We start from the raw sequence: 27978 nt of genomic DNA on the forward strand, positions 1-27978 counted from the left end.
ATTAAATGTGGGTAACACTCCGTGCGAATGTTTTTTCTTTCAAAAGAACGAAAAATTTATTTATTTATTTTTAATATATTTTTGTTAATTATACTCGTTCAATGCGTATACATAAATTGATATATGATATTATTTCAATTTTTTGACATTTTACTTTCCTAATGCATTTTAACTTTTAAACCTTCGTTTTTCTCAGTGTACTTGCTCAGCTGTTCGCTGTGAGGCGAAACTTTTGCCCATAACCTCGTCTTGTGTTTAACTCATATGCCGAAATTTTAATCGAAGATTAAAAATATTTTGTAGAATAACTGAAACACGCGATAGTTAAAAGTTGCGATAAATATGTTCTCTTTTCTAAAGAGTCGTCCAGTTTTTTGGGCAAGTGTCACAGGAACCACGGTGGGTTTTGCGTTTTTTATTAAGTAAGCAGCCCATGTACAGGTGTTATGAAGTTCATATCTTTGTAACAAATTTATGCCACAGGGATTTAATGCAAGGAGAAAAGTTCGTAAATCCCATAAGAGCCGAGGATAAGGTAGTGATTGTGACCGGGTCCAACACAGGTATTGGAAAGGAAACGGTGCGTGAGCTGGCTAGCCGTGGTGCCACCATTTACATGGCTTGTCGTGACATGCAGAAATGCGAAGAGGTGAAATAATATTCATAGATTTTAAAATTTTGAAGTCATGTTTGTGGTAAATCTATTTAGGCCCGCGATGAAATCGTTTTAGAAACTCATAACAAACGTATCTACTGCCGAAAGTGCGATTTAGCATCGATGGACTCGGTTCGTAAATTTGTTGAAAGGTATGAATGCAATAATTTTAATGTCATTTAAAAAAAAAAACATAAATTACATTCTCATTTTGTCTATTCTTTACAGTTTTAAAAAGGAACAGGTGAAACTGGATATTCTGATTAATAACGCTGGTGTAATGCGTTGCCCGCGTTCGCTTACAAAAGATGGTTTCGAAATGCAGTTGGGTGTCAATCACATGGGTCACTTTCTCCTCACTAATCTACTGCTGGATTTATTAAAAGTATATAAGTGGAATACAGTTTAGAAGTTCAATGTCTTAATTCAGTAACACATTTTAGAAATCTGCGCCGAGCCGTATTGTTACTGTGTCTAGTTTAGCGCATACTCGCGGAGAAATCAATATAGCGGACTTAAATAGTGACAAATCCTACGACCCAGGTAGAGCTTACAATCAAAGTAAATTGGCTAACATATTATTTACACGTGAACTTGCAAAACGTTTGGAAGGTTTGTTTCTAAGAGTTTTTTGTGGCGTTTGTTTCAAATTAAAGTTCTATTGTTTTACTCATAACAGGCACTGGTGTATCGGCTAATGCGCTGCACCCTGGCGTTGTAGACACGGAGCTTTTCCGACATATGGGCTTTTTTAATAGTTTCTTTGCTAAGTATATTATTGACTTTTTTTAAATTATTTTTTTGTTACTAAGTGTAATTCAACTATTTCAGCTTATTCTTCAAACCACTATTTTGGCCTTTCATTAAGTCGGCTAAAAATGGTGCTCAAACCACCCTGTATGCTGCCTTAGATCCAGAATTAGTCAGTGTATCAGGAAAGTACTTCAGCGATTGTAATTTGAAAGACGTAGCGCCCGCTGCTCTGGATGATGCGCAGGCAAAGTGGTTATGGGCTGTAAGCGAAAAATGGACTAAGTTGAACAATTGAGTAATTAATATTTTACATTTGTGCAATAATAAAATTACGTCTGCCTCAAGAATTGTTTTATCTTTGTGTAGAAAATGGTCGGCATTGTAAGACATAAAACGTTTTAGAAACTGTCATTTCAATAACATTTTTTTGCATATACTTATTTTCCTTTATAATTTTAAGTAAGCAATATATACTTTCAGATATGTAATATGTACTAGCTTTTATCCGTACTTGCCTGTTATATTTTAAAATGCCTACATAAAATACCTATGCAATGACATATTCCATTTGGAATAAAATAATCTTATTAGAATGGTAAATATGAAAGCATGCAACTTCACCTGTTGTATCACAGGTGAATGCAACCCTGCGACCGATTTTGACGGCTGCACGCCAGCTGCGACGCTGCTGTCGTCAGTTGTTGCGCCGTCGCTGCCTTGTCATCATCGTTTTTTATTAATTCGGTAGTTAGTGTGTCTGGGGTACACTAATTACTTAGCAGAAAATAAAATCTGTTGAAACATTTCATTTGCTACACCTTTCACGAAATTGAAAAGTTAATACCGATTTAAAAAACGCCTTGATACAGTGCAAAAATAGTATGGACCACGGGTCTTGTGGTAAAAAGAAGCTACTGGAAAAAATAAATATCTATCATCGTATCGTTTTCAACATTTTGCTCTCATAAGCCACACAATTTTCAACGTAGTAGATCGTAGTTAATTTTGTCTTAAAGATATTTTGTATAAAAACTTTAAAAAGCAATAAGAAATACGAGACTTGTTGGTAATTAAGTAAACGAACTCAAAAAATTTCACACGAAGATGAAAATCGTGCCAATAAGTTTTCTAAAACTGTTTTTCATATAAAATTAAACAAAACTTCATCCAATCAAGTGCCTTAACTGGAAATAACTATACTAACTATTTAAAACAATCCGCAACTCAAAATTACAGAAAATAAGGCTTTAGTAAAAATGTAAGTACATACATACATGAACATATCGAGAAATTGCAAATAAGGAATGCTATTTGTGTGAACTTATTAATTTTTTTTACAACTTTCTGTGTTCATTGAGACGATGCTTTTCTCAATCTTTTATATTAGCTCTGATGTATATTTCAAGATTGACATTAACTTTTACGAAATTCTCTACTATTCACCCAATTCGAATTTCCATACAAACGTAGTCATTTTACCTGCTGTCTTACCCGAGTTTTGCAGTCAGGAGACACAAATTATGCATACTAAAAACCTAAAGCAATTTATGCACACACATACGCATGCATGTTTGTGTTTACACATATATGTATGTATTTATGCATGTGTCGTATTGTTTTATGCATTATAAGTTCTCTGATTTGCCTTTCTCGTGACGTCAACGTGAGCGTCGACGGCGCTAGTAGCACTGTCGCGTACGACGTTGGCTGCGACAGTGAAGACCTTATTCTCTTACTTGCGATATTCTGTTCTCTTTGCCATAATTTTTCGTCAGTAGTCACCTTTATATTATATATTATATTATTGACCCTTTGGTGATGTGTTTGCAGGTTACATTAATTGATTATATATATGCAATAAAAGCCAAGATATTAATTATTTTGATTGCGACTTTAAGTCTACTAGTCTTTGATGTCTTCATTTTAACTAATTTTGATTCTTTTTCTCGCCGCCACTGGGCCACTTTATATATTTTTTAATATTATTATAAAATTGACTCTTTTATTTCTAGAAGTGAACGGAAATTAAGACAACGGAAATTTTCGGCTAATGTACATACTTATGTACATACTATATATTTCGTTACTTTAAACACCCTAGAGAAAGTGTTTAGCAAATGGAGTACGTTTCTTTACAACACCAATAGAATGTCTAGAAATGTACAAATATCGAATTTGAGACATTTTTCGCTAAATACATGTATTATAATAAAAAAATTGTAGTTGCTCAATAAATGAATCGAATGTGAACTAGATCGCATTGTAAAATAATAATAAATAAATTCTGTAAGTCAACAAACTATATACATATGTATATGCATATACATACATACATACATACATATGTAATAATATTATGTACCAGATCATCTAATGCGCTACTAATTAGCATGTCGCAAGTTGTTAATCGTATGTACATACATACATATCGCGTATTCTCCAAGTTTTCGGCTTTCATGTTCACCTATTTCTATGTCACTCACCTGTACATATCATTTTGCGGTTCGCGAAATCTTTATATTCTCCAAAATTAACTCTGACGTCGCATGAATCACTTCCCGCCGGTTTCTTTGTATACACATGAGTCCGTGTTTGTAATGAAATAATATAACAAACATCTTAGAAAAGTAAAAGGTAAAAGCTGCAAATATTTTCGTATTATTTACTTTTGACCGTGTTTTATTCTCGTTTGCGCTGTAAATTGCTCTGCCAAAGAGTGAAAAAGAGAGTACGTTAGCAGTAGCAAATGCAGCGACTAAGACGGATGGACAAATTGATGGGGTCGAAATCATGCCAATGCAAAGAGAGAAGTGATAATACAAATACATTATATTATATACGTACATATATATGTATTTTATTCGCGCCACTAAAAACTACTATGAGTGCAAAGCTTGACGGCAAACAGCTGATTTGCCGTAATTTTGCGCAGACTCCATAATTCCGCCGGTGTTCACTGCCTGTTATTCCTTGCTTCTGCGTAAACCTGACGTTGTTCCTTATCTTTGTTTGCTAGCCAGTTAAGCGGCAGTTAGCTAGTCATGCGGTTGATTATTTTCTAAATTCGTCTCTCAAATAATTTCCGTTTAAGCTGCTGTTCTGATTTACGTATTATAGTGTGGGTACAGGGAAGTAATTAAATTAATTTAACTTCTGCCAAAAGGAAAGTAAACAAGCAAGTAAGAGAAATTCATTGAACCGATTTAGGTAATCAGTCTAAAGGCTCTAATTTGCTTCTGAAATCTAGCTGATTGTATAATTTTACCGTTATTTCCTCCCATTCTTTTCTCAAGCACATTAACAATATATACATATATACATACATAAGTATTTAATATATACAGTTATGTACAAATTTTCTACATATTAACTATAAATTTTTGTTTTTTTTTCTTTTAGATAACAGCAGCAAACAGCGGTATCAACGATAAAATTATATATAAAAGAAAATAGCAATAGTCGCAAAAAAGTAGAATAAGATTACGAAACTACAACACTGTGTACGGTTTATGCCTTATTTATTGTATGTTTTCATAACTTCAAACAAAAGCAACAAAGATAGTACCCAAATTAAAAGATAAAATACCGTTTGTTGAAAGACGGGAATTCTGTGATAAACAGTGTTTCTAAAATTGCCTTAATATAAAAAACGGAGGAACACATGATATAGAATAATTATAAAAATAAATAAATATTATCCAATCATTACAAAATAGTGCTTCCTTCGCTTGTCGTAGCAAAAATCGTGAAGTGAAAGTTATATTATTTCGTTCGCCAAAAGAAAGGAGTAATAATTAAAGCCAAAAACTAATCCAAGAAACCATAATATTAAAAAAAATAAAAATAAATTTTTTTATTTAAAAACTAATACTATAAAGTGTATCAAATTACCTGCGCTAACGACAAACACATAAGGTGTTGACAAACACGTTATCGCTTCTTCTTTAACTGCCATCATGGATTCGCAGGGTTATGAAAATGCACGTAACATGACACTGCTCTTTTTCCTTGAGCGTCTCATGGACAAGGGTGAGGCGCGTACCGTTCACGACTTATCCTGTCAGTTTGGTAACAAGGAGTTCACTAAGGAAATGCGTCAGATTGCGGGCGGTAGTCAATCGGGTAAGAGTTAATGCTTTTAAATAATGATAATAACAATAACAGTAACAAAAAAAATCCTCACTAATCATCTTGATGATATATTATGATAAATAAATCCTTAAGTGAATAGTCTAGTGAGCACGACGGATTTCACATTTCACCATTTTCATTGTGTATGTGAATTTACAAATGCGATAGTAAATGAGTAAGCCTTATAAACAGTTACGGTGTTTAGCATTGATGTTGTCTTTTATCAGGTTCAACTGACTTTGTAGAGGTCCTTGGCATTATCAGCCTTAATGTGAATATCCCGATATACAGCGAAATTGCTGCCGCTGTACACACATCAACGTCGATCAAGTTATTAAACTTCTTTTTTAGAGTACTTTTTGTTTGATTTTATTGTTGTTGTTGATCTATTGACTAGTTGCTGTACAAGTGAAACCTGATAATGTAAAAATGTCAAGGTAGTGATGTGGGAATTGAATGAGTAACAATAATTGTTATATAAAAAATAAAGCGATACATATGCAACAAAACATTACTTGAGGAAGTTATCGTTTGGTATATAATAATATGTACGTATGTATGGGAGTGCAATGTAGATGTTTGCTTTACAAATCTGTCTATAAATCCACTTAAGGCTCATATACATATGCACATGTGATGCTTATACACATTGCTCTTGAAAATTAAAAAAAAAAATAAAAAATAACACCACAAAAATAGCAACGTAGGCGACGACATTCATTCAACTAGATTGCCACATGGAATGTTGAACGCGGTTGTTGTGGTGCAATTGTTTCGTCTACCACGTTGGGACTTAGCATCGAAGTCAACAACATAAACGGAATGAAGATAATCAAGTTCGGATTTTCTCCTTGCATAGCTACATACATACATATGTATATATGTAAGTATGTATTTTATAATAAAATAAATTGATGAAAAGTTTTGATTATGTGAATTATCAAATTGTCTCGCGTACTATACATATGTATGTACATTTCTCATGCATGCAGATATTATTTACTAATTTAGATATCTTGTAGGAAGAAGCACAAAATATATTTTTAGTAAGTAACTGTTAAAATATATAATCTGAAGTATGTTCTTCAATACTAAAAGTTTTACCGAGTTTCACTGTTAATTGAAGAAAGGTAGTTTTTGTTTCCTGGAAAATATTTCTGTATGTATGTATCTAGGTACGTTTAGATATAATTTACACTGCCAACTTTCATTTTTGTTGTATAAAGAACTTTTTAGGCATGCATCATGTCCTCACATACTATAATGTGACTTACAACTTGTCATAACGCATCGTAAAATCATAAATTTTTGCACTTCTTAAAACAATTCTTATTGGATTACGTCCAAAAATGAGTTTACACAATTACAATTCTCAACGCTATGTTTTCGGTTCGTTATAACTTACTACTTTATGGGACACATACATATGTATGTATATGGCGTTTGTTTCTCAAATAAGATTTTCTGGAAACATGTTCACTTTGTTAGCAAATCTGTGTGTATTTCAATACGAATATTCAGCACAGTAGAAAAGGCAAAATGGCAGGAAAAAATCGCTAACCTATAGTGGCTGCTTAACCCACTTAATTAACGACGATTTGTCGGTAAATTAAATTTCGCACTTTAATTGTAGTTGTGGTAAGCGGTGGTAATTTTGTGAAAACCAAAATAATAGGAAAAGGCGAAATAAACAAATAATTCATTATGGATACAATTGCTGAAAGCCAGTACATATGTACATAGGAGTACATACATACAAATATACGAGACAAATACAAAATTGTTGCATGACAATGTGCTCAGTGTGAGTTGCACAAATATCTGATTCCATGTGAATCACATACTTGCACACATTGATGCACATTTGTAGTAGTTTGAGTTATGTGTCAGTAGGGAGACCCACTAAGACTCGCACCCACATCGACTCACATTGTCTGCTTCAATTTGTGCGGAGTTGTTGGCGGATGTCTAATAGCAGGGCAGTTGTGCACCGGTGAGGTGTGTGGTATTGGGTGTTGCGTTGTGTAGGTCGATGCCTGCACGCAATCGCAATTCGCAAATCGCATTGTAATGAAGTCGTTTAAGCAATCACCGTTTATTGCGAATACAACAAGCCGTTGGGCGGAATCTTTTCAACTCAGGCTTATTTATGATTTTGCTGTTAGTGCTTCTTCATGCATGGTTCATATACTTTGCGAAAATCGGGGTTTAATTACTGAAAGTATCGATTTAATTTTCTGTTATATATTTTTTTATTTTAATTTTCAATGTTGTCATAATTTAATGTAACTACGCGTGAGATACTATATATCTGATTGCATCCTAAATTTATCTCGGTGAATTTTGGGTAAAAAATATTTATTTATATCTCTGCAAGATATTGCGAGAATAAAAGTCCCACGGATTACAAGTGCAATGCATGTAAATGTATTCGAACTGCCCGTCGTGGGTGCTTTTATGTGTGAAAATAAAGGTATGTAATACAAAATGTCACATGCATAATTAAAAATAGATGCACCATCGCTATAAACTATGCATTTGAATTGTACATCCATGAACAAGTGTGTGGCTGTCTATTCATTTATTCGAGGTTATGTTGATTTCAAAAGAGAAAAAAACCTGAAATCTGAAATTGTATAAAAGTTGCGTCAATTAAATTTTACACAATCAAGGACCTTTATACCGGCTTTAGAAACCACATTGCAGACACAATTTATTACACGTAAAACTTTACGTGAAAGCAGCGTTAAAATGGCGGGGATTCAAACAAATAACTGAGTTGCTGTTTCTTTGTTTATTTATTATACTCTTGGAACATGTTGCTACAGAAATAATTGCTTCATCCACCTAAAGGTGGCTTATAACAAAGTATCTTTAATTGAATAAATTGGTGATGGTAACTTAATGAAACTTAGAAAGCTTGTTTTTCTGTTAATAATATGTAGCAATGCCAAAAAAAAATCGGGTCGGTATTAGATTTCAAAACTACTACTACTACTACTACACCTAACGATTATACGTATCACCTAATACTGGGTGAGATAGATATAGATTTACGTTTATATAAATGATCAGGTGATGAGAGAAGTTTAAATCCGGGTAACTATCTGTAACTTGAGTAAAAATTAAGATATCTTAACTTAAAATTAAGATACTAGAAATACAATTTTCCACGAATAATCTCTTTAAAGTATTCCATCTTATGACCAAAAGTTGTTCAAATACAACAAAAACTTATCAAGCCCCTAGGTACCGAATATTTGGACCCCAGTACCTATAGTTAACTTTTTACTGAAAATAATGGTAATGTGTCATATTTATAATTGAAATTCAGAGAATCCTTTTTTGATAATGGTATGTCTGTGTGCTACAAAAATGGGTTAAATGGTGTCAATACTTCCTTTTGCTCACATATACCTAATGCAACGATTTTCGAACTCCAAGGTGACTTTATGCCGCATATATCAGCCAACATGTAAGCTATCTCTGCAAAAGTGAGAGTGTGTATTACTGACAACATTGTATCTTTGTGTCTAAAATTGATAAAATTGGCCGAAAACTTGATCTATCCTCCATATAACAAACATGTAACGTCCGGTGACTTTATTTCATGGTGGTACCTTAATGAACCTCAGGGAATATTTTATTAGTAAAATATTTATTAAACGAGCGTACCCAGCGAAATTTCCTTCCATAACTCGTAATCTCTTTGTCTCGAAGTTTTTTTGTGGATTGGTTTGTAATTCGAGTTAGGAAAGTTCCACTGCATATTTAATTGCTTAGACTCCTACTCTGTGGTTGCTGGTTTGCACCTTAAGGTATTTTCCTCGCTTTGATTCAAGTTGCAAGTTCCAAGAGTAAAAAATGTTCGGTTGCACACGAACTTAGCCCTTCCTTACTTGTTCTTATTTCATTTATTTTTTTAATTTTGTAAAGAATGAAAACAAGAATGTTTTTTTATCTTGCTAGTCAAAACCATTAAGATTAGTGTGTTTAATGCATATAAGGCTTAGTTGTTGCTTATGATACTTTTGGGATTTGTTAAACCTTTAGATTTTTAGGTAAATATGTGCATATACATACGTATAAGCGTCTCTAACTGAGAATGTCTATATGAAACTATGTATTGCCCCTTACCTTTTTGTTCCCTTTAAGCCGGTCGTATGCTTGAATTTGTATTTGTACCTAAATAACTAGACATACTTGTACATATGAATGAGTCCTGCTGTATTGCCAATGGCCATCGCAGAGCTTACGAATCACCCCGTAGCATCCTACAGTTATCTATGCACTTGTGTATATCTATATTTTTATAAGTACGTGACAAAAATTCTCAATTGATTTTCAATAAAATGCTATGAAGTCATTCCAAATTCCATCTTTTCGTGCACACTAGTGTCATTCCGTTGGAAACACAAACCCATTTTCCAAATTCCTTTTGCTATATACGATTTTTGTGTTCGATTGCACATACATTATATATTGTTCCATTGGTTTCTAACTAAACCAGTTGTGCCAATAATTCGCCAACACTTTTAATCTTTAATTCAATGAGTTGGTACAATTTACATTCGATTGATGAGGGTTTGATTTCATAACAGATACTGAACTGGACAGTTGCTTCCTTAGAGTGTCATCCGAATTTTATGAGCCTAAAATGTTTACGGTATATGAATTGAATATTGTATTGAGGTGAATGGAAAGATAGTGAGTGGACAACGGGAAATAGGACTTTTTACATTTTCGTTCCCTTATTGGATATACTGTTATGGCTGTGTGCATTGTTCTAGCGATAAACCTAAACAGTGCTACCGACACCATGAAAAAATAACGAGTTACTCAAGGATCTAAAATTTAATTATTTAACGAGTTAACAGCCATGCCAATATTTTCATCAACGTTGTGACCTTGTAAGCGTATTCGGATCAGACGTAATTATTTATAACTAACTATACATATATATAAATATTTATAAATAGTAATCCTTGTCATATTCAGCTTATTTCATATTGAAACTACACAAGTTTAGTTTTGTATCTATTCAATTGTATTTCTATATTTTTACCGTTAGGGTGTGCTTTGTTTTTGTTGCCGTGAAGTTTTCAATAATTAATTATAATGAGAAGAAAATCGGTACCAGCCGAAACGGTACCTTCAAACAAAGTGCTATGTTTAGATTTGACTGCGTAGGCTCCCATTTTCCACTGACTTCAGGCGCGAAATTTGTTAGATCACGACACGCAATCCATTGTTTACACGCAGACCTCCAAGTAAGAAAATTCTGATATTAAGTAGTTCAATGGAGAATACGGTCGGGGTCAAAACGCATCAAGGTATACTTTTAGGCGTTGTGACAAAAGGCATACGATACGCCTATATACATATGTATATATTCATAAATACGTTTCATATTATGATGTTATGCATTCCTTTGTTTACAAATCATAAGTAAAAGCCAAAACGACACAACAAAAAATCAATGCTTAACTAAACTAAAATTAAGTATGTACACAAGACATCAATGGCATTTGTTTTCACATTGTGCGACATAATTACATACATACATATATGTATGTGTGTATGCCCATATAGTATATTAAAAATAACGAGGCAGTTATTTACATATGCGTTTTGTTTGCTAATTCCATTAAATATCGGCAAGAAAAGAAGAAATAGAAAATGTTCGTCGAAGCGCAAAAGTCGCGAGAATTTGTGGTGTGAGCTACGCGTTGCCGCATAGCCGCCATCTGGTGAATGCCAATCCAGCAAATGCACCGAGAAGGTCAACTATAAAAGCTTTGCAACCCTTTGCCACAACATTTCTCTAACCCACCCACTTTCAGCTATAAATTCTGTTGAACATACACACTATATATATATACATATGTACATATATGCCAGTGTGTAGTATTACTGAGGCCATAATATTATATGGGTTTAAGGTTCGGGGTTCCTAACGAAAGATGCCATTACTATCGTTTTTTTATCAATGCATATAAATATGTATGTAAGTAAAAGAGTTTTCCAAGCGGCACACATAAAAATAAGGCATTTACGCAGCAGCTCATAACTTTTCACACGCCTTATACGCATTCAGGGGAAGTTAAGAAGTAGCATTCGGATATATGCCTTCAAGGTTATTATATGGCCAAGACATGCATTTCAATGCAGCTGCTTGAAACCGATAACGAATACTGTTAAATTGTAATTATTGATTTTAAACTTTGCAGAAATGTTTTTACCTTTTAGTGTAGTCTCTGATACATATAAATCAGATGGAAAAAAATTAAGAACTGTAACTTGGGGTCTCAATTTGTCGGAGAGGATCATTTTATGATAATAATTTGTAAGTAACAGAATTGTTCACCCAATGATATGGCGAATAGGTGTGAAAATAATCAATTGTTAGTACTAGTTATTAAGAGAGCTTTATACATATATAGAATCATGCAATATATCTTCAAAAACACATTGTAACAGCAAAATTTGGTTGTCAGAGTGATGAGTTATTTTTCTTCAAGTAAATTTCTGCTACAAAAAAAAAAAAATAGCGCCAATGATGTGGGTGTGCGTATCTTTACGAAGTGAATCGCCTGTTAACAAAGTAACGACATATTAAGAGTTTTAAAATTGTCGGTGTAGCTCACACTCATAACTTCTTAAATAATGTAAAGTATTTCTATAGATATTTCTGGTGCAAAGCCAAATGCAAGCGCCTACCAGCATTGTACGAACAAGCACTCATTAAAAGTGTCCAAATAAATTAATGTAAGCTAGAAAAAAGTATTTAATTATGAGTAATTTGAACAAAATGCGGACATATACATATGTATATGTACATATGTACATATGTATGTATATTTGTGTTGTATGTATGGTTAAACGAAAATGGCCTTCTAATGTGCATATTTGGATGGTTAAGTTCGGTCGTCACTCCACGTACTTGTATATGTATGTACGTATGACAAATTCAGATGCAATGACGACTCACTACTATTTTGGTCATCACTGGCAACCCGCTTCCCTCACTTGTCACCTAAATTTGCACATGTACACCACACCACATACATATACGATCTCTAAATTATTTAGCTACCTTTTTCTGTTGTGTTATTGTTTTTCTTATCGTTTTGTTAGTTTACCTTCTTCTATCTGACTGTTACTATGTAATGCGCACGTTTAAATGAAGCCACGCTGACCCAGGCATGTATGCGTCGTTTGTTGTCAGCCGAAATGGCCAAATGTCAGTTAGCTAAATGTTTTGCGAAAGTTTCGCAAGTCTACACACTTGGACGAAGATAAGCAAGTGCAGCACGTTCAATATCATCGGCGAAAATGTTTGCGTCAAATTGCTTTGCTTAACGCGTTCATGGGTGGAGAAATTCGTGACTTCTTCGATAATTACGCTTTTGATTAGAGTATGTGGTATTTGTATGTACAAATTTACTTAGCTTGTTTGACTCTGATTAGTACTGAAGCAGAGTTTGATATATGATTGATGGTACATGGTACAGCATTCAGCGGCCCAACTTAGTACGCTTCGAAGCTGTGAGTGCATTGAATCTGAACAACCACTTCATACAACTGAACCTTCGACTTAATTTTTTAATTATTTATCAATTAATTAGCGCAATTTGAGGGGCTGGCATGGAAATCGCATTAGACACATATCCATTAGATGCAATATTTACTTGCACTACTATTTATTGGCTTCTATCTTCGAAACTTTGAAAATGTAGACCTATTTAACAATGAATATACTCGAAACTGTAATTCTATTTCCTTACACCAGATATAATATATGTACATATATACATATAATTGCCCTTTCTGTAAGTCATCACACAAATACTTTAAAAAAAAATGTAATAGTCATAATAAGTCATCAAGGCCGCAATTGGATAATCTTCACCTAAATGATTTGTAAACCACATTTAATATGCAAAAGGACAAGAATAACTAAATTTGAAAGCTTATATACAAACAATAAATAAATGTAATGTACGAGTGAAAACATCAACAAATATTCATTGGATACTGCGGCGGAGCGCCGACTCACTGTGACCGAAACTTTCGTTACAGTTTTCAAGAAACCAGTACCAGAATATGTATACCATAACCTACTGGCGCCAAACTCATAACTCAATTTAATGTTTGAAAATTCTTTGGGAAATTGAAACTCTAGCCGGGTAAGTACGTGAGCGCCAGCAAACCTCCCAAAAGGCCATTACCTGGCAAAACACCGTTGCCAATGCGGAGGATTTCATAAAAATTGAAACCTCAATAAATTTTAAGGCACAGCCGGTGGTGGGCTAAAGCTCTAGGATGGGAGCGAACATTGTGTATTCAGAGGCCGCTCTGCATTTGCTTTTGGTCGCCATAAATACTGGTGACTTTTGCCAAATGAATAAATATTTACTTTATTTTGTACATTTTCCGTATCAATACCATCTGATATGGTGGCACAGCGAACAGGTGCAACAGTTCCGCCTCTAGTATACCTTCGAATATTTACGGTTATACTAGAAGGACCTTCATACGTACAGTCAAACGTAAAACGAGCGCCAACACTGCTACACACAGCTCTATGTATAGGTAAATACATGTATTTGTGTATTAGTGCGACTGTAGTATGACTTTTACGATTTTTGTGGTTTCTATTCAAATTTAAAATTATGGCTACATTTTGAGTGATACATATTTATGTGCACAGAATATTGGAAGGCGTTTGAGTGCATATTTAGGATATTAAATATCTGTCTTTATGCGTCGATGAATATTTACAACAGCAACTGCGCCATTTGAATCATTTTGAATTTCCATTACTTCGAAATATAAAAATAAATTTTTTATTCGAGCTTTCGGTCAATTGATATTACTTACATCTATCCACATATTTACGATGTGCCTGAATTTTTATATATTGAAAGATAACTGTAGTTTTAATGCTTTTTGGTTGCATTTGAACATTTGGAATTGATATTTCCAGGGATTTTCACAACTCAGCAGAGATGAGAAACTTAAAAAGTTTCAGAATTCAAACTTTTCTTTTTGTATGAAAAACTTTCGCATTTTACGTGGTATATTCACATACATGACTTCGTTTCGAATTTTTCGAAATATTAATTAAAAATAATCAAATTCTGAAAGCATATTTGAGAAATTTATTACAAATACGCACATATTTCTACACTGAATCAAAAACATATTTACACCTTTCTTAAAGATATATACTTTTAGTATTTTACACAAATTAACCAAATGAAAGTCGAAATAAACTAATATGGATAAGAGGATATTTATGACATGATATTTGTTTTTAATTTTTTTCTCGAAATAATAAAATGTTCAAATGATTCTGCCCACAGAAACTTTGAATACCTGCTTATGGTTTGAAACATAATTTTTATGTTCATGAATTGTATTTACTTTTAAAATTTAAATAGATCTCCGTCCCAGGTTCTAAACTACCTTCTCACCAATTTTTAGCCATTCACTTTTAATTACACACAAATAATATAAAAAACAACTCGTGCACCTTTACCAAATCAATATATTAATACCGCTTGTTAACGTTGTAATGAAAATGACACGAACTTCATTCAAATCGGGAAAAAGAAGACTTTATATTAAAGTTAATGATGAGCCAGTTATGTATTTATTTATAATGATAGTTGCATTCGATTTCCATTATAAACACAAGATTTTTTTTGCCTACAGGGAGTTTCCACATAGGAATTATATTCATATAAAAATTTAACCAATCTAAAGCATTCGAGGCTTCTACCACGCCAGCTATTAAAATTTAGTCGTCAGCATAATTTGAAGCGATTGGCGCATTAAAGAGCCATCAAACAACTATAAACCCATGAGCATACTTAGATACTTGTTATGTAATACTTACTCGCACTCTCTCTGCCAGTACTTAGGCTGTGCAGCGGAATGACGTACGCGAATGGCGGCTCAGAGGCAGTTGAGCATAATTTATTTACAATTCTATTCACAGCTCATTTGCATGACAACTACGTAATTCGTACATATGTACATGCAAACATAAGTGATTTCATATTAATTCACAGATATTCCATCGTTCGCGGACTCCCTCACTGGTGGGTCGAGAAAGCGGTCGGTGGCCTGTGGGTTGTTATACTGCTAGTCTTGTTGGAGCTATGGAAGTATGGGACTGTAAGCCCATCATGCAACGTCAACCAAATTGTATTATACTATATAAGCATCAGTGCAAGTGGCAGCCGCTGTCATGTCACATTATGACTGAAAAAGTTATCGCACTTTAATGGTAGGTACATGCGGCATATTGTCAATGCAAGAGCGCAATGGCATAACGGTGTTGGTGGCCGCACAATAGTTGACGTTGCAGTGAAATCTACACTGGCAGTCAACACACTGAGTTGTGTGGAGTGTGACCTGATTTACGTAGCCCCAACCACAGTTTGAATGTACGACATTGGTTTGCCGGTCAGTTGGGCAGTTCGTTGCTGGTTTTGTGGGTCTATCACTTGTTCGGTTGGCTTGTTTTGCTTTGACTTTACTACTTGGCCGCAGTGTTACTATTCTCTAATCGATAACACAGCGTTATAGCCGTCTAAATATGAACCAATTAGACTTTAGAAAGACAAATAAAAATATGCAGGGGATGAATACTATAGTTTGAAAATAGAGTCTGCGGAATATTTCCGTTAAATGAGTATTTTCAGTCTCTTAATTTTTAAAGTTTTTTTGAATACGGAAATTTCTGTACATATTTTTGGATTCAAACTTCTAAGGAAAACAACTTTGGTGTATAAAGATTGATTGACAAATATAAAAAATTTATTGCATCCGATAATATTTCCATAAAAAAATGTGTTTCAGTGAAAATTAAACACGCATTTTTTCACCTAAATTCGAATGACTCTCGGAAGAATGTAAATAATTACAAGTTTGTTAAGGAAACGAAACGAGCATACACATTTTTATACAAATAAGTTGGGAAGAATCTACAAATTAATAACTCAATAATATAAGGTTTTGCCGTTTCCAAAAGGTAACAATTCCCCGTTACTATTGGAACATAATAACAATAATTATGACAACAAAACCAAAATCCAACTCAGCAAAAACAATCCCATCAAATTTGATAAAATTAAAGTTCAAAACGGCAATCGTGAACCCTTCTCGCAGCGAAACGTTCAACAAACTCAAAGACATGAAGCCAACAGCTGTTGTTAGTGCTGTAATTGCATTGCCTGAACAGTGTGAAATTCAAAAGCAATATTATATAAACGTTTGTACAGACTTAAGTATTCATACATTAATACATATGCACATACAAATAAGCATGCTTCACATTATATTTAATCACACCAACTTCCATGCAAACAAATGAGTTTCCCCCATAAATATCAGAGACCACATTTCACTTCACACCATTTTAGTTATAAAGTTATTGTTTTCATTATCGTTCGTCAGCAACTTTTCATTTCGTAGGCGCGTAGCTTTTGACTTTGTTGTGCGCAGAATTCTCTTTCCTTATGTGAGTTTTGCCACATTCTCTTAACTTTACCAGTTCAGCCTCTGAACTCATTGCGCTTACACCGCCTTCATGCACACATGCATGTGTGTGTATATTTGTATGATTTCATTGTATTCTATAAAGTTTGACTCGGTTTATTTTATCTTATCTTGTTATTGTTTTTAATTTGACTTTTGTTTTGCATTTGCTAAAACAATGCAATGGCTTTCCTCGATTCTCGCTCACTACAATCATACATACACATACAAACATGCAAATGCCTACTAACTACATACTATGTATATAAAGAACTACAATATTTTACTTTAGCTGTTGCCAGCTCCATAATTTGTTGGTTGTTATTGCTTGCTTCTTCTTTTCTACTGTCGCTCCACAAATATTCACTATGCGTCCAATATGGTTATTTGCTATCGGCGAAAATCTGTTGCAGCCCCATTTACTTTGCTACTGTTGTTGCAACATTTAGCAATCACACTATGAAATGAAAATGGAAAACGCCCGCAAACAACAAGTTTTTCCATTTTCTTCGATTGTAAAGTGGAGCGTGTCTTTTATATTTCCAACCATAATTTCGCCTCTTCATCGCTTTTGAAACGAACATCCGCGTTCACCAATAAGTTTGCAGATGGGAATTATGCTGACTGAATACTGTGGAGTTGAGTGAGCCAAATGGATGTAAAGTGGCGGTAAAAGTTCCATAAATTGTGCCGCCACATGGACTTTTGGCGTGATGCTTCTACAAAAGAGTTTCGCACACCTCTAGTTTTGCTCCATTGCAATATTGGTTGTCTTCGTTTCTCCGTTTGCTATCTTTGCACACAGTATACAAAGCTCTTGTCAAAAAATTTTCGTTTGAAAACAACAACACAGTTACTGGCGTTCCTAAATAAAAGCGGCAGCGGCAAATTATTGTCTAAAATTCCTCATACCAATTTATATGTATTTTATATAGCGCATACTTAAATACATAAATGTGACGGAAACATTGTGGGTTGAAAAATCCGATTTTGACAGCTTGTTAAGAAGTAATATTTGAATTTTCCTTAAATTAAAATAACAATAAGAGTTTGCATGAATTTGCATGCCGTTGAAGTGCACCATTTTATGACCAAAATTTTTCCAAATCGAACCGGAACTGTTCCAGAGGAATATGAGGATCCCAATGCCTATAGTTGACTTTTTTCCGAAAATATCGGTCAATGTGAGAAATATATAATTGAAATTTGGAGAGAATCCTTTCCTAAATTTATACCGCCTATATCGGCCAACGTGTCAGTTATCTCAATGAAATGAGAGTGTTTTACTTATGGCAGTGTATCTTTGTACCTACATAAATAACATAAATAAAATTTATTGTATTGTAGATAAAATCGATTCAGGCTGATTTAATATAATTTTCGCTTTGATTGTAATTCATTTAAAGGTTCGTCGATCAGTGAGGTTATACTTCTTTCGCTCATTTTCCAATATTGCCAACACCTGACGGTATTTAGGCGACTGTGATTCTTGCCAGATACAAAAGTATAAAGTGTTCGGCTACACCCGAACTCATCCCTTTCTTACCCTTTACATATAATTTTATTTATTTTTTGAATGTTTTTTTGTTTTATATATATACTTGTTGCATAACATAATAAAAGCAGCGAGTTTCTCTTTTAAAAATGTTTATTTAGCTTATTACAACTAATAATAGGAAGTTGTAACAATAACAATGCTGTCTTAATGTGTATTAAAACTTTTTTAGTTTTTGTGCTGGAAGTAATCCTTAAAAGTTAAAGGCACAGTTGTAACAAGCTGCCGCACCATTTGATGTTCACTGGTTCTACCCTTATGGTAATACATTGTAAAGTACACGATCACAGCGATTACGACAGCTAGTACTATGACCGAACAAATCATGCCACAAATCATATTTACTGCGGATTGACAGCAACTATATAGAAATGAAAAAAAGTAAAAATCAATCATTATATGATAAAGTGCTTAAATAAGTACTTTGTTCTTAAAATAATTCTAGTAATATGCGACTCATGTTATATACTAAGGTGGTTTCAAATATGTTCGATCCGATAACGAAAATAGTGAAAGAAAAAATGGAAAACGATTTTTTCGTGACATAACTTTTATTAACTGGATACACTTCTCACGTGAATGTTTTGCCTGATTGGCGCCAACCAGAGAAGTGAAAAACTCATAGTCGGTATACATTAAGAGAAACCCAGGAATAGGATCTGACTGACTGTACGAACCATAACGAACCAGGTTTTAAATATTCTCAGCAATATTCCGCAAAACTCTTTGATGTTCTACATATATTAACATCAATAAGGATGAGATTTCCTAGTCGTTATTAGTACTTAACCCTTCTCCAAGAAAATATTATGAAACAAAGGATTATCGATTTTTTCAATATTCAAAAAATTTTCTGAAATTCTGCTTTAGTGCTTAAGTAAAGGGTTAGGTGAATTTTCGAGTTTCTAAAAACGGGTGTTTATTTTTTTAATATAATGATGTCAGAAAAAAGTTCTTACTACTCATTATTGGTTCATCTAAAATCAAAAATCCAAAAATATTTCGTCGAAGAGAGGAAATTAAAACTTGAATTTTTAACAACCTTTAAACAAAAAAACACATTGTTTGGTAAAATTTACACCATGTATTTTCTGGAAATCGTGTCCACCGAATTAAAAAATTGCGTTTTGGGCTAAATGCGCTTAACATAATTGCGAAGCACTACAGTGACGTGGCTTGATGTGTAGAGCTTCTGAAGAGTCTATTGCAATTTTACTCAAAGCGATTTGAAACTTTGGATGCTTTATGCACAGATCCTTGTGCGTATTGAAATGTATTTACTGCTGACAATTGAAATAATTTTTAAATGTTGCCTTATACGGTCTTCTTAACTTTTCTTTGTCTTTAGTGTTTTGTTAGTATAATGCTATACATAATTTTATTCACTGTACTGTGATTTTAATAAAGCAAAACTTACCAACACAAAACTTTTGCTGGACATTTGATACAATCCCACACAACGCTACACATCTTGACGGTTTGTGTTAAAAGAAATCTCCGTTAGACTAGTAGCTGATAAATAATTTTATTAGATACCAGAATAATCTTTTCGTGGACTGGACGACGTTTAACGGTCATGTAAATATTTTCAGCTTTTATCTTTCCGTAAGTTTGGGAAATTCGTTATATCGTCGGCGAACACAAATCGCAACTGTCAGGTCTCTCGAGTGTTATTTGCTATTTCTTTATTAAAAACTCAACATGTATGTACGTGATGCAAACGAAGATAGATAACTTCACATGTGTAAACAATCGAGAAATGCATGCACTTAGCATTTGTTTTGAATTGGAATCTATACTTGCTCTACCTAAAATGATATAATGACTATCACATAAGGGTTAAGTGAGAGTTTCAATTATCGCACTTTTGTAATATGCAAACAATCAAGGCAATCGTTGGATGTGACAGATTGAGTTATCAGTGTTATTATACCAACAAAGTTTGCATTTGTATATACGAGTATATTTATTTATGTGTGCATTGAGAAAAATAAGTACTTGTTGACCATATGCATACAGGATTTGTCCGGAAAGCAATAGGACTTATTTTCTTCCGCCCCGACTATACTATACTTCGCAGAGGGCGTTCCTAGCTAACGAACGAGTGTCCGCTTAGTGTCTCCGAGCACCTGGAGAGTCAGGGGAAACATTTTCATTTAAATTCTGTGGGAAATTCGGTAAATCTGCGACAAAGACGTCGGATATATTCAAACAGGCTTTCACAGATGTTGCTTTAGCAAGATGGCACCAGGCCTTTTTGCAGCGCCAGGAGGATGTCGCTGATGAATGAGCAATTCCAAAGTGAAAACGATGTTCATTGTCTTTTCTGACATCAAAGGCATCGTCCACCATGAATTTGTTTCTTCTGGACAAACCAACAACGCCAAGTTTTACGTGGAAGTCCTCAAGAGACTCAAACGAAGACGAAACGAAGAAACGATTAGAAGTTGCACCATAACAACGCCCCGACTCACACCGCATTTCTTGTGAACATTTACCTAACCAATGTCGTCATCCCAACGCTGCCGCAGCCACCTTACAGCCCAGATGGCTCCCCTCCCCGTACTTTTTTTTGTTTCCGTGCCTGAAAAAGCCGATGAAAGCAGCATGCACCTCGACTCTCAAAACTATTGCGGAGAATATCTTCAATGTTTAGAAATCGCGCTGCATCCACGCAGAAGGGGCGTATTTTGAATGTTTTTAAATAATTGTAATGATTGGTACAATAATTTTTTTTTAAATCGACTCAATCCTATTACAGTCCGAACAACCCCTGTAATATCATTATCGATCGGCGCAAAAGTACCACATACAGAGAAGTGCTGGAGCACTCCACTTGACATCAATAATTAATGTTGTAGTGGTTGTTTTTATAGGCGCACACTTTTAGTTTATATAATGCATCAAAAGTACCCAATTTTATGGAATACGAAAAAATAAAATAAATATTATATATTATTATGTCAAATATACATATATGGGTGGTGTAATACGATAAGCGAATTTCTACTTTTCCCCACGAGATCTCTATAAATCAAATACGCCTTGATGTAACTTTGTCCTCCAGAACGGTTGTTTTACAAAATCTAAAATTAACTAAAAAAAAAAAGTACATACTTAGTACATTTTTCCAAATAATAGGTATTTTTTCTAATTTAGGTTTGAAAAAATTACTCGCTCAGCATCCGTCAATATTTCTTGTGGACGGCGACTATGTAAAGGTGAATACTTATCAGCACGCTTCGGAGGACGAAAGCGGATTTGGAGGTCGGCGTGATTACATTAAAGAGGCTAAAGACTACTTTAAAAACAAAATGCTGCAGTATGGCATCGGTGTGGAGGTCCCAGTGCGCAGCCTGTTGGGGCATCGTTCGCAAGCGTCGCCACAGGTGCGGCATATATCAGGTGCGTAATTAAATCAGGGAGTTTAGGTGTAAACGATATTTTGACGTCTATGTCTATGTCTATGTCTCTTTATGACATCAGGTCAACATATAAAGGAGTTCACCGAATTTTTGCAAAAGCATACGGACACGTTTAAAGTGGTCGACGATCATGTGATGCTTGTGGGATGTGAGGATATGACCGATTTGCCGGCACAAGAGCGTCTTCATTTGCCGCAGAGTAATATCGATACGAAAGCTACTCAGCAGATGTTGGATTTCTTTGCGCAATGTATCGAGACGAAAGGCCCTATTTTGGTGGATCAACTATTTCATTTATTGACGGCGCGCTTTCCACAAGAGCAATGGTTGCGCATGTTCAAAACGCCCAACGATCTCTCGACCTTTCTCAAGCTCTTCTCTGATTGTTTTCACATACAAGCAAATCTAGTCACGCTGCTGCAGAAGCCCAAATTGAGTGATTCCTATATACAGCAAGCGCAAGCGCGTTCGCGCGAACAATACAACTCGATGAACAACAACATTAACAACATGGCCGAGAAGAACCAGTCGCCACCACCGACACAGCCGGCGTTGAGCGCTGTACAACAACGTTTGCAATCGCCAGCATTGCGTAGCTTTGCCAATAACAATAACATAAGCGCTTCATCGCCACAAAGCCCAAATCTGAACAACTTAAGCAACAACAACAATAATTATAGCATTACATCACCGAATTTTAAGCTAAATGCGCCAGTATCTAATGTTTCCAGTCCGTCGGCTGCGTCGGTGGCAGAGAATTCGGCACAGTCACGTTCCGAACCCAACTCGGGCTTTGACAGTTTCATACAGATGACAGACGTACATCTAGACAACCTCTGTGAGCGCAATTGTCCCAGCCCAAACACTTGCTCGTCTTACGGTCAATCTGGCAACAACACTCCAGCGCCTGTCAACGGTCAAAGCAATCTGAATTTACTACAAAATGTCGCCATACCCACACAGGTGCCTACTGAGCGTCCCAACAGTCTTAACCAGACGCTAAAGCAACGTGTCAATAATTTGGTAATACGCACATTGGCCGAGAATTATGAAAAAGACAAACAATCGCTGGCTAATCAAGTGGGAAGTGCTCCCGTAGGTTACAACCCACAAAACTCTTCCGCGCATTCAAGTCCTGTGCATTCCAATAATATCAACGCCACAAATTCCAACCCCACTGCTACAGTCAACACGAATAATGCACCGCATTCTCCTAGTCACAATTACTTCGTAGGCGACACCTGGAAGATCAAGGTGCTGCAGAACACCACAGTTATTGCGAACGTAAAACATTCCATGTTTGTCACAGAAGCTATGTTGAAGTTTGCGCAGAGCAATCAGAGCATAGTCATATCTTTGGACTGTGAAGGCATCAATTTGGGGTTGAAGGGCGAAATCACACTCATCGAGATAGGTACAACTCGTGGGGAAGCTTTCATCTTCGATGTGCGCACATGCCCTGAAATCATCAGCGACGGTGGCCTGAAGACATTGTTAGAGCATGAAAATGTCATCAAAGTCATACATGATTGCCGCAATAATGCTGCGAATTTATACCAGCAATTTGGTATACTCTTACGCAATGTCTTCGACACGCAGGTAAGAAAATGTCCTAGTAAAATTATCCGCCGCCATAAGAAGAGAAGTTTGTTACTTGAATTTCGCTTATATTTTTATAGGCAGCGTATGCTACTGTGCAGTACCAAGAGACAGGCAAACAGGTATACAAGGCGAAATACATCTCATTGAACACACTATGCGAGCAGTACAATGCGCCTATCAATCCAATCAAGGAACAACTCAAGCAGATTTACCGTCGCGATCAAAAGTACTGGTCTAAGCGACCACTATCACGTGATATGCTGCTTTATGCGGCCGGCGATGTGTTGGTTTTAATAAACGATCAGCTCTATGGCAACTTAGCAAGGTAGGCATCATGCATTCACATTGATTGTTGGTATTCTAATACATAATGCTTTCATTTTATAGACAAATAAAACCGGAGAATCGACAGCTATTCTCTGAGCTCTGCACCGAACAAATACTAATACAAATCAAACCCAATGAGGTGAAAATACGGAAGAAACAACGTAAAGTAACCACCGAGGTCGCTGATCTCAAACAGAAACTGGAGCAGTCTAACAAAAGTATAGTGCTGTCGAATCGTGAAATTCGCTTATTACGGTAAGCTTGTGGAACACTAGACGTATGCAGTGAAATTTATTTATTTCTATAATATTTATGTATAATATGCAGCTACATGGACTTGACTGAGGAGGAAAAAGACCGTCTAAAGCGTAACAACAATAAAGTCGCAAAGAAATTCGAGAAAATGGAATCGGCAGGCAATCAAACTAGGTAGACTATCTGAATGATCCTGAATTTTAAATCAAAAGAAAATAATGTTTTTAATGTTTATTTTTTCAGAGATCAAAGTGATTCAGAGGATGAGCAAGAACCCATTGAAAATGATAACTTCCCAAGCCTCGACTCAGTGCCATCAGATAACTCATTAACGGGTACATTTTCACCACGCTTCAACTCTGAGCCACCCAGCTTGGCTGAGTCAATGCAAATGATGGATGAAATTTTGTCCGATCAGTCCATGGATCGTGTGGTGAAATTGGATAAACTAGAAGCGATATTGTCAGCTGTTACTCAAATGCCAAATGATCAAGTGAGTGCTAGGGATATGAAGACTCGACAGAGTTGTCCTGACTTTTCTGTGGCATGTTAACTCAGACTGAATCGAATTTGCATGCAAAGAAGGAATAGATTGTTATGTTAATATCTAATTTATATTTTCGAAATTTCCTCTTCTTCCAAAAAGAAATAATGACTATAAAAAAGAGATAAAAAAATAAAGACAATTCAGCAAGTTTCAGCTGTCACTCACTCCTTAATTTTTATCAAATTACCACCCTCAAATTGGCTTTAATTTTATCGTTGTCTATTACAGATTATAACTTCCAATGCGATACAGGATCAATTGGGCTCCAGCATATCAGCCACAGACAGCGTGCAAATTATAAGGGAAAAAGTCAAAAAGTGAGTATTATTTTGAACTGCATTTCACTGGCTTATGTAACAAATATTGTTTTGCTAATTTTAGTGCTAAAAACTGCAGTTGCAATTGTGAACGTAGCACTACACCAACAATGCGCATAAGTAACAATGAAAAGAAGACTGTGAAATTGGTCGACGCTGCATCTCAAACTCTTAGCACTGGCGACATCGTCATAACAAAGATATTCTTCCAAGATGAACAAGGAAAACCCAAGGAGAAAGTGTTGACCTCATCCCCAAAACGTATCGCGGCATCACCGATTACCCAGTCAACAGCGACGGCCACAGCATCAACGTGAACTAAGGACTTCGCAGAATAATGAGCTCAGCTTTGTTTTACTTAAATCATTTAGCAAATGTAAAAATGGCAGCTATGTAAACTAAGTAGTAAAACTATTTTGGGCAATATCTAAATAAACATATCAAAATTAAAGCAGTCATTTCAACGACATGAAAATATACCCAACCCACTTGCAATATATACATACACATACATATGTACACATTAAAGTTTTGTACTAATTGCTAAGCGTAAATTGTTAGAAACACTCATCTTCTACTTGTGTGTACGTATTTATATTTTATTATATATTTTATTAGAATTTGTATTATCTTATCAATATTATATTTTTCCTTTTTTTAATTTAAAGCGTAAAATGCGCAAAAGTTTATTTAACACATTTATTACTTTAAGTTTGTTAAATTTCCAAACGGCAAACCATTGGTATATAAGTAGGTATTCACCTCAATTAAAAGACTAATTAAGCCGTACTTGAAAGCTGCTAATTTGTGTACTTTTGAAATGAGTAAAAGCTTAAGCTATGTTTTGTATGCTTAGACCCATTTGTAAATACCTATGATCATAAATATACAGTGTCTGCCCGTATTATGCGTAGACCAAGTAATTAACTTTTTTTATTATAATGCAAACAATTTAGCTAAAATATGTAATAAATAAAATATAAGTATAAACCAGCAATGTTTGGTGAAGGGTTAACGAAACTGACGAGTAACACTATTGTGCTATCAAGCATTTGCTTTTCCAATATAAGAAAATTATAAAATACAAGCGTAATTATTAACCCAAAGTAGTGTTCAACAAGGTAAGCGACATACATATGTACATGTATGTTTGTGCATATCTGCTTATTTTTGCATCTTTGGAACTCGGTTCTCATAGGCAAAATATGAGAATTTGATGTTGATGAACAGGTGCGATAGCATAAATATAAACGAAAATATGTTGATATAAATATAGTACATTTTAAAGAAAATATGCTTTATAAGTTTTATGTTCTTCGTAAAAGAAGCAATTACGCGATATGAAACGATGTATCACTTATATTACAAGCATTGAAGGAACATTTCGAGCTAAGAATTGTATGTGCTGACATGTTGAAAGCAAAACAAAACACTATTGTAACTCCTAGCCAAGATATGCACTACGAGCAATTCGAAAAGCATTGTTTGAAAACATGTTTGCTCACTCATAAAGATTTTGTTATCTACATAAATAATTGTTCCGCTTGCCTTTAATTCTGTTATATTAGAAATTAACTAAACTTTCGTGGCAATCACATGTATGTATGTGCAAAATTATATGCTACTGTAAACAATTAAAGACATACTATATACATATGTAATTCCTTATTGTTGCACATACATGAAAACAACTAAAGACCCATTCACAAAAAACTTTTCATGCTTTGCGTCATAAAAATGGTGACTGTGGCTTGTAAAAGCGTAACAAGATGAGAGTTGTTTGGCTTTACGTGGAAAATTTTTTATGGGAACGTACACCCGTAAAATAAGGTGGTACATCGAACTTTTCTGTCAAAACAAATGTCAGACGCAAAGCGAAGCAAAAGTTCTATGTGAATTGGTCATAATAAATTATATTATAACTATATATTTGCATATGTATACTTTGTATACATTACTATATTAAAGTCAAGTTTGATTTGGTGTTGTGACAATATGAAATGTTGCAACTCTTTAGGAGTCGGATAAAGGAACTCCAAAATTATACACATTAGTACTAACATCAGAACTCTAATAAAGTATTCAATCATGTTTTTTGTTAGTTTTACTATTAAAAGTTTATGAAAAGGCTAATTTACGTAATCGCTTTCTTCATAGCCATATTAACTGAGTTACTATAAAAAATGAATTATTGTTACAGATTTAAATTCAAAGCATTTGCAACAAGACAAAATGAAAAACAATGAATATATATGTATATACATATATATACAATAATGAAATATAGAGTACATATATTAACGTTGCAATTATTGTTATATAATGCTGATATTTAATCTTGTATTACAGGCATACTCATCTACATTAACAAAGTACGCATGCAAAATTATTAACTTGCTTATGTATAATATAATATGCTTATTTGATTCTGGCTCAACGAGTTGTAATCTACATATAATAATGTATACATAGAAGTATTTAAAGCTTAAGCGTTTTTTTTTCTCAAAAACAAATACATATGTAAGCACATTCATGCAGCCATATGTATGTATGTACTTCATTTTTACCTATACTATACTATATATGTATATACATATGTATATATATATATATATATATATATATATATATATATTTAAACGAACCTATGGACGAAATGTGTGAATTAAACATGTACATATGAATAATGTGAGGATACTGGATAATATTAAACAATTTAATTATACTTACACATATAGTAAAAAAAAAATAAAAATAAAAAAGCCTATATACTTTGTTTTGATTATATATGAGCTGCTGTTTTCGGAGATGCAGTTTTATTTTCATCTCCGTATTGTTTTGGTCACATTTACTCAATTATT

The 27978-nt window shown here is 34.4% G+C and overlaps 2 protein-coding genes and 1 long non-coding RNA gene across 5 annotated transcripts; all 3 read left to right on the forward strand.

Annotated features, from left to right (window-relative positions):
- The first annotated feature begins 157 nt into the window (after window positions 1-157).
- Window positions 158-1755, forward strand: LOC105230573 (retinol dehydrogenase 13). 2 transcript variants are annotated; one of them, XM_011211401.4, is made up of 7 exons: window positions 158-422; window positions 484-649; window positions 710-807; window positions 884-1040; window positions 1099-1267; window positions 1335-1425; window positions 1487-1755. In XM_011211401.4, the coding sequence occupies exons 1-7, from the start codon at window positions 343-345 to the stop codon at window positions 1701-1703; spliced, it is 978 nt and encodes a 325-aa protein (XP_011209703.2). In that variant the 5' UTR covers window positions 158-342; the 3' UTR covers window positions 1704-1755. The 2 variants fall into 2 exon arrangements, with proteins under 2 accessions (XP_011209703.2, XP_029407992.2); XM_029552132.2 differs by having other exon boundaries at window positions 158-399.
- Window positions 1756-2097: 342 nt separating this feature from the next.
- Window positions 2098-27884, forward strand: LOC105230571 (uncharacterized protein MAL13P1.304). Of its 2 annotated transcripts, none has more exons than XM_011211399.4 (10): window positions 2098-2666; window positions 4808-5530; window positions 21804-22049; window positions 22131-23668; window positions 23749-23996; window positions 24059-24253; window positions 24326-24427; window positions 24497-24746; window positions 25029-25117; window positions 25182-27884. In XM_011211399.4, the coding sequence occupies exons 2-10, from the start codon at window positions 5365-5367 to the stop codon at window positions 25432-25434; spliced, it is 3087 nt and encodes a 1028-aa protein (XP_011209701.2). In that variant the 5' UTR covers window positions 2098-2666; window positions 4808-5364; the 3' UTR covers window positions 25435-27884. The 2 variants fall into 2 exon arrangements, with proteins under 2 accessions (XP_011209701.2, XP_011209702.2); XM_011211400.4 differs by lacking the exon at window positions 2098-2666 and adding an exon at window positions 4419-4587.
- Window positions 5537-6053, forward strand: LOC125779986 (uncharacterized). Its single transcript, XR_007423488.1, has 2 exons — window positions 5537-5714; window positions 5767-6053. It is a non-coding gene; the product is annotated as an uncharacterized LOC125779986 (long non-coding RNA).
- Window positions 27885-27978: the final 94 nt, after the last annotated feature.

Source organism: Bactrocera dorsalis, unplaced genomic scaffold (assembly GCF_023373825.1).
Source record: "Bactrocera dorsalis isolate Fly_Bdor unplaced genomic scaffold, ASM2337382v1 BdCtg026, whole genome shotgun sequence".
Classification (NCBI taxonomy): domain Eukaryota; kingdom Metazoa; phylum Arthropoda; class Insecta; order Diptera; family Tephritidae; genus Bactrocera; species Bactrocera dorsalis.

Coding starts and splice junctions, on each gene's coding strand:
- LOC105230573 (XM_011211401.4), top strand. CDS start 343: ATGTTCTCTTTTCTAAAGAGTCGTCCAGTTTTTTGGGCAAGTGTCACA. Junction 650..709: donor ACATGCAGAAATGCGAAGAG/GTGAAATAATAT, acceptor AAATCTATTTAG/GCCCGCGATGAAATCGTTTT. Junction 1,268..1,334: donor ACTTGCAAAACGTTTGGAAG/GTTTGTTTCTAA, acceptor TACTCATAACAG/GCACTGGTGTATCGGCTAAT.
- LOC105230571 (XM_011211399.4), top strand. CDS start 5,365: ATGGATTCGCAGGGTTATGAAAATGCACGTAACATGACACTGCTCTTT. Junction 24,254..24,325: donor CGTGAAATTCGCTTATTACG/GTAAGCTTGTGG, acceptor TATAATATGCAG/CTACATGGACTTGACTGAGG. Junction 25,118..25,181: donor ATAAGGGAAAAAGTCAAAAA/GTGAGTATTATT, acceptor TGCTAATTTTAG/TGCTAAAAACTGCAGTTGCA.